We start from the raw sequence: 7,984 nt of genomic DNA, 5'->3' as shown, positions 1-7,984 counted from the left end.
GCTCTCTTTTTATATAAAAGGATTTGAATAATAATATTTTCTTCATTATTATTCACTCTTGGATACTGGTTTGTAGTTAAATAACTCGTTAACACAGCTGTTTAATTTCATGGTATATATTGAACCAAACATTAATTTGCTGAACACTAATATTTTTATGACTGTACGGTCTACATCATAAATATATTTAGAGTAGTCTCTGAATTTTCCGATAGAGTAAAATTTATTTCCAAATTTACCTTTTGCTGTTATATTTATGATATATATTCTTTGTAATGCATGGGCTCTGAAAACTATTATTAACCCAAGTTATATTAATTTAACTGTCTTATCATTCAGTATGTTTGCAAAATTTTGGCAATATATGAGTTAACAGACAAATCCAATGACGGATGCAATTAATTTTTAAATGCTGGACCCGATTCAATCTTCCCAGAATCGACGTAGTTTCAATTAATTCATTAAATTTAAATTTAAAGATTCTGAATCTAAGTATATTTTTTGGTCTTATATTGGTATGACATATGATTCTTTTTAGGTACTAGGTACCACTATTGTCTCATGTGAAGCAGTGGAGATCTTTATGTTTTGTACAGTATTTCAGAAACTAACTTTAGTATCCATAACGATTTTCCCTCGGGTCATACAGCAGTTGTTTCGTTAAATTCTTATCTCTCAGCCAGTCATAATAATAATGATCAGTAACTTTCCGAAGGAGGTTTCCCTCCCATGTCAGGTAGTGTCTCCGACTCCATACTGATGACCCCTTAGAATCATGAATTTAATTCCTGTTGTGCCTCTTCTTAGAGTTATTTGTCTTATTTTCCGTATGTAGTTGGGTAGGAATCTTGGTTGTTTCTTAACGTTGGAGAATATGTCGTTCTAATTATGTTCCTCGGGAATTATTCTTATGGTCCCACTTTCATTATGTTTGTTATTGTTTCTATCTATTCTATTTTTTCCATGTACTTTCCGTTCTTTCTTATTTATTGCATTAGAGTTCTTGCTTCGCCTATTGAAATATGGGGTGTTCTCCTGCCTTGGCTCTCAATCTCTTTATTTAAGAATATTAATCCCTGCAGCCTTTGACTACTTATGTTTCTTGCGTTTTATATTATTCTGCAATGACATGAATTCCTTGTCATCGTTCCCACTGAATTCTAGCCAAGTCCTTTATTATTATTTTATAGTATCTCATCTTTGCAAAAAATTTGATATATTGAGTTTTATATTTATCAATCAGTTTCTTGTCTTTTAATTACCTAAAACAGGGATCTTTGCTCACATTCTAATATTTACATCTCCCATTTACTACATTATTCTTGTAGTTACCTTGTTTCTTTGTCACTATTTTCTGCGTGTCCTGTTCATGTGATATTTGCTATGAGTTTGCTTGCAACCACCACTATAATATTTTTGTAATAAGCTATTGCGATAATCCTTAGGTTCGTTTTATTGCAAAGTTCCTCAGAAATCTCCTACATTTGTTCAACGGCATGTGCTTACAAGATCAGACATCAACTACTAAGTTCATCTTTCAAATATTTTTGAAAACTCTTGCAAAAGTTTCCTCTAGAGAGTTTCTTCTCATAAGCCAGTGTGCTTGTAATTATAATTTGATCAGTTTCATGATTTTAAATATTGGAAAATGATAAGTCGCAGAATATCAATATATTCACAATTAGATGGAGTGCATAATAAAGAAAGAAATTGAATTTGAATTGAAGCTGGTTTGTTAATTCTAGGATTAGCAAGTCATTGGTGCCTCAGAGAAATTAAAGTATTGCTGTACATATTCTAACCTTCACCAACCCCAGAATATTTATACTCACTACTTACCGGAACTTCTACTTGGTCCAAATGAATATGGAGTGTCTTGATACATCCTGCTGCCGTAGTTTACACCGACCGCCTGGCGAGACAGGGCTGGCAGGGGAGACACGGCTGGCAGGGGAGACAGGGCTGGCAAGGGAGACACGGCTGGCAGGGGAGACAGGGCTGGCAGGGGAGACAGGGCTGGCAGGGGAGACAGGGCTGACAGGGGAGACACGGTTAGCAGGGGAGACACGGCTGGCAGGGGAGACACGGCTGGCAGGGGAGACACCGCTGGCAGGGGAGACACAAATGGCAGGTGAGACGCAAATGGCAGGGAAGAAAGGGCTGGCAGGGGAGACAGGGCTGGTAGGGAAGACAGGGCTGACAGGGGAGACAGGGCTGGTAGGGAAGACAGGGCTGGTAGGGAAGGCACGGCTGGCAGGGAAGGCACGGCTGGCAGGGAAGGCACGGCTGGCAGGGGAGACACGGCTGGCAGGGGAGCTCGCAACCCTGCAAAATTAGGAGACCAATTACAATTTTTACTATTGTCATTATGTAGAATGATGTCATTATTATTTGCCATATCTATTCAACTAGGCATTGTCGGTACAAATCATCTGGTCCAATAGCCATAATGAATACATTTTGTTTGCAGCAACTTGGCATATCTGTCTGCACACAACAGTATTAAAATATATATATATATATATATATATATATATTATATATATATATATATATATATATATATTATATATATATATATATATATATATTATATATTATGCTTGTAAAAGGTAATATATTTACTACACATGATGTACATTTACGAGAAACCGTATATGTATATGACGCGTTATAAACGAACTAATAAAAAGTATATTACACTTAACTCATGAAATTTTATGTAAATAATTTTAAGCAAAAAATCAATTAATCCCCAAGCAACAGCTCATCGCATGTGTGCCAAATATTTTTTTTTCTTAATACTGATGAAACATATGAGCAACCGCCCAAAGGATTGGGAATGTGTACCAATTATGTATTCATGATTGGTAATTTGCACCAATCAAGTATTCATGATTGGCACACTATAATTGGTACAGAAATTCACTCATGTATTAAATGCAAAAACTGACCAGCATGGTGGTAGTAAGGGTAGTCCGGGTATGGGTTGAAGTACGGGTGTTGATAGTAGAGAGGATGTAGATTGTAATATGGGTCCCGATGATAATATGGAACACAAGTTGCCAGTGTGGAGACACTGACTACCAGGAACACTGCACTCAGCTGCGATCACACGATGTATTAAATACATGTAATAAATATATGTATCAAATATATGAGTAAAGTAAATATTTGTACTATTATTTTTAAGAACATAGTTAAGTTTTTTAGTGGGTTTTATGAGAAGAAATTTTTGATTATGTTATATTTAAAGCCCATCCTTCTCTTCAAATAACTTAACAAAAGGAAATCCTACCTTATTTCTACACTCGAACAGACACCTAAACCTTCCTCACACAAAGTCATTGTTTCCCCATGTCAGGAAGAAGGTTAAAAAATTCAGTAATGTAAACATCCAATGCTATTTGCGATTGTTAATTGAATATATATAACAATAAGTGCATTTTGTTAAACTTTGTGCTTCTTCCCATTTTTCAGAATTAAAACGTGTTATGAACTTAATTTGAATAAAGGAACATAAGTCTTTGCAACTCACCATGATGAAAAGTTCAGCTGGGGTGGACGACGATGCTAAGAACTGCTGAGGTGAACTCCAGATGACTTGGGAAGGATCAATCTCCGGTTATAAAGGCTCTACAGCATATTACCCTCAAGGACTTGCGCTCTACATGTTTACAAACTTTGGACTCCTCCATGATGGAGTAGTCAACACATTGATCATGCAAGAGTTATTTAATGTTTGTTCAACTGAAACTCATTATTTCTTTTCAAGTTTTTTATTGGTTTTGATTGAAATTTTTTAATGTATTTTTTCACAGGATATGATAAAACAGAATTATATATATATTACATAATGCTCTGAATTATTACACAATGTACGAAATTATTGTTCTTCGTCCGTAGGTAGTAAATGTTATTTTCTAATTGCTAATGTCTTCAAATTGTGGAAAATAGCTATTATTCCCCCGAGAATTTCTTTCGCCTTTGCTTTGGACATCTCTGGGAAGATGTCTTAAAGGGTGAAAAATGGCACTTAATATCCACAGACAAAAAATTGTTACATAGTGTTACGGATATGAAATTCAGAGGATTGTTATTACATTTTTCACATCATTGACTTTCAACGATGCATCTTTTACAGGGAAACACGTCACCAAACATGTCACCAAATATGTCACCAAATATGTCACCAAATACGTCATCAACCACTACACACAGAAAATCACGATAGCGTGATGCATCAAATGAACAAATCCACAAGGGCCGTGACGATATACGACCTACGTCCGAGAGAATCCCATACGATGCCTGGGATGCGCAATGCGAGAGGATGCGTTGTCGTAGCTCAGTCGATTAAGGCAGCGTCTGGGATCCTCTCGGACGTAGATTCGAACCCTCGTCACGGCCTTTATGGATTTGTTCATATGGTCATCAACCACGCCACCAGACACGTCACCAAACATGTCACCAAACACGCCACTAAACACGTCACCGAACACGTCACATCATGACATCGGAATATTTCGCAAGAAATATTAGAATTTAAACTTTTAAGTGAACTCTAACGATCCAGTGTAAACAGAGAAAATTTCTGTGAATAATATTAGCTGGTGACAGCAGATCAGTAGTGTACCTGTTAGAACTAGAAGAAGATCAATAGACACTGTACTGTGAGTAATACTGGACTGTAATGAGAAGCTCAGTAGATTTTCTTGGAGAAATATTGCCATGGAGAAAAGTTAGAGAAAATGTTAAAGATAGAGGGCTGAGCTGAATACAGCCTTAGATTCAATCCTGTAGTTTCTTTTATCTAACTTGACTCGATTCATCCAGATCATAAACTAAAATTACTAGGAACACAGATTCCAGTAAGGCATTCTAAAAACATCTAAGGCCTATTTCATCATCATAGGGCAATTGTAGAAAATTCTGATACCAAGTTATTACTAATCATAATTATCTAGGTTTATCATGTAAAGAAATTCCAGTTTGTGACTTCTCTTAAAAAAATGAGAGTTATTGACACGTCCCCAGATTAAATTTATTCATAATACCAACATTAAATAAACCTTAAATCACCAGTCTGGACACTAGAAACAATAAAAAAGTGTTCCCCTCGCAACCCTTCCTCCGAATAGACAGTACGATTTAGTACTAAATGTAATCAATACACTTAATGGCCAGCATCGCACCAAAATATTGTGAATATTAGAGTTTACCTGAAAAGATGAATAGAAAACCACGACCTTACCTAACCTTCTTAGTGTAAGAGGACAAGCATTTTATTGCTTCTTAATTACAGGTAGTACTTAACCTATAGCTATATTGATATTACAGTTTAATAAAGCTAATAAAACAAAACTAAAATCTTTCAATAAACTATAAAGTAACTCAGGATATTTCAAAATTTATATAATCATTATTGTTTAATAAACTGAAAATATTTTTTTTATATATATAATAGTTGTGTATATATATAATTGAACACGAAAACCTCAACATAAAAATTTGAGTGAATTAACAGAAAATGAGGAGAATATATAGGTGAGGTAAATTTAAACAGTATAATAAGTGAAATTATGTACTATGCAGGACAGTCAGGAAATGTACTTATTACATATAGTATTAAACCTACTGTCTATTCGAAGGATGCGTTGGTTAATACACTCAAAATTTAAGGTGGAAGTTTTCGTGCGTAACTTTATATACATAAGTTTTAAATATAAAGATTTTTTTCAATTTTATTAAACAATAGATTTTATACAAAATTTGAAATATCCGGAGTTACTTTATAATTTATTGAAGACTTTAGTTTTGTTTTATTAGTTTTATAAAAACTGTAATATCAATAAAGCTATAGGTTAAGTACTAATTGTAATTAAGAAGCAATAAATGCTATTTACATGCTTGTCCTCCTACACTCCAAGGTTAGGTTAGGTCGTGGTTTTCTATACAGCTTTTTTAGGTAAACTCTAATATTCACAATATTTTGGTGCGATGCTGGGGCCAGACTCACGAAGCAGTTACGCAAGCACTTACAAACCTGTACATCTTTTCTCAATCTTTTGTGGTTTTGTTTACAATTATTAAACAGTTAATGAGCTCCGAAGCACCAGGAGGCTGTTCATAACAGTAACAACAGTTGATTGGGAAGTTTTCATGCTTGTAAACTGTTTAATAAATGTAAACAAAGCCGTCCAAATATTGAGGAAAGATGTACACTTTCGTAAAGTACTTGCGTAACTGCTTTGTGAATCTGGCCCCTGGCCATTAAGTGTATTTATGTATTATGCCGATAGTTAGGATTGTACTTATTACATTTAGTATTAAAACGTACTGTCTAATCGGAGGAGGGGCTGTCCCCTCGACTGGAGATAATTAAATTATAAATTAAATGAGCTCCTCTGTCCGTTTGTCTCTAAATGGGGACAAAATGAACTGATTTCTTGATACAATTGCCTTGATCAATTAGGGAGGAAATACCATTATTAACAATAACGAAATCTTTGCCTGCGAGCATGCTCGCAAGGCTCCACGAATATTTCCCTCTAGTTTAACTGTTGTAGGACGCCAAATCTCCTATGATCAGCACGTCTTCATTAGCAAATAGGGAAGTGTTTTATATCCAATTTGACTGTTATTATTGTACTTACATGGTCATATCCGTATGTTATGTCAAGTGGTTAGGATGCTGGACAAGTCACCCAGAACGGGTAAGCCTTAAACTTATTAACTAGAACAATTATTTCCCTGATAAAGCCGTCATGTACAGGCGATGAGTCACAATAACGTGTCTAAAGTATGTTGACCAGACCACACACTAGAAGGTGAAGGGACGACGACGTTTCGGTCCGTCCTGGACCATTCTCAAGTCGATGGAGAATGGTCCAGGACGGACCGAAACGTCGTCGTCCCTTCACCTTCTAGTGTGTGGTCTGGTCAACAAGCCGTCGTATATTTGTTACGATTTATTACTGTTTCCTTTTAACAGGTGAAATTGAAGGGAAAGAAGGATTACAACAAATTACCTTGCTCAACGAGATGCATGCTGCGACGTTATTATAGACTGGTCCACCAGAGATTCAGTTTATGCGACGTAGAAGTGTAAATTGTTCATTAACCGGACCACATTCTGCAAAATAGGTAAACTACTAAACAATTTTTTAACACTAATCCTTGCAGATTAATAATTACCAACAAATTTGACTCAATTAAATAATTTCAATTAAACAATTATTAATACACCACCCGAACTTGTGTAGGAAGCTACTTGTGGGAAACTTTAGATGATCTGATGTTCTCATCAGAGCTGAACTTTAGATGTTCCCAAATGATCTGATGCTCTCATCAGAAAATTGGGAACATCAAATGATCTGATGTTACCATCACTGATATATAAGATAAACAATTAAAAAACAAAATGAAAAACAATGAAAAAAATAACAAATAAAATATCTTCACGAAATGAAAGGTATAGTAAACAACAAAGCTCAATTCCAACACAATGTTACAAAAAATAATTAAAACAATATGAAAATAATTCGAAATCTATGAAAATTCAATTTATCAATAAAAATGGAAACATTGAAATGGAATTCACACATATTTAGGTTTTCCTAAGGGGTGTTTGACCAGGGGTCCCAGAGAACATTTCTTACACAAAAGGTGGCAGATGGTCTCTCCCATCCCAAATTCTTATCCTGGTCCCTTTCATGTGCAATATAGTAGAAATTGTTTGGCGTTTTCCCCCGATAGTTCCCTTCCCCCCATAAATATCCTCATCTCTAAGCACCATTAAGACTTCTGTAGTGCCTGCTTTCATAATCTGTCAGGCTCTGACTCAACTGGTGCTTTTGCTTGGAAAGGAAAACTCTTTTGCTGAAAAAAAAACACATTTAGAATAGCAAGTTGTGTTGTGGTTTTAGATTCAGCTACTCGGAACAAAAAGTTCCAAGTAGCACGGGCTATGGTGAGCCAGTAA

General features: G+C 35.4%; 1 protein-coding gene across 1 annotated transcript in view; it reads right to left on the bottom strand.

Annotated features, from left to right (window-relative positions):
• Nucleotides 1-3,678, bottom strand: part of LOC138368994 (uncharacterized) — a 5,606-nt gene extending 1,928 nt beyond the window's left edge. The window contains exons 1-3 of the mRNA XM_069331734.1: nucleotides 3,539-3,678; nucleotides 2,955-3,105; nucleotides 1,840-2,325 (exon numbers count right to left, since the gene is read on the bottom strand). Coding sequence (XP_069187835.1) covers nucleotides 1,840-2,325; nucleotides 2,955-3,105; nucleotides 3,539-3,541 — 640 coding nt within the window. The 5' untranslated portion in view covers nucleotides 3,542-3,678. The remainder of the gene's footprint in view (nucleotides 1-1,839; nucleotides 2,326-2,954; nucleotides 3,106-3,538) is intronic.
• Between the last annotated feature and the right edge of the window lie 4,306 nt (nucleotides 3,679-7,984).

Source organism: Procambarus clarkii, chromosome 26 (genome assembly GCF_040958095.1).
Source record: "Procambarus clarkii isolate CNS0578487 chromosome 26, FALCON_Pclarkii_2.0, whole genome shotgun sequence".
In the NCBI taxonomy this organism is placed as follows: Eukaryota; Metazoa; Arthropoda; class Malacostraca; order Decapoda; family Cambaridae; genus Procambarus; species Procambarus clarkii.
Note: the sequence above shows the minus strand (reverse complement) of the source record. Positions and strands in the feature narration are given on the sequence as shown.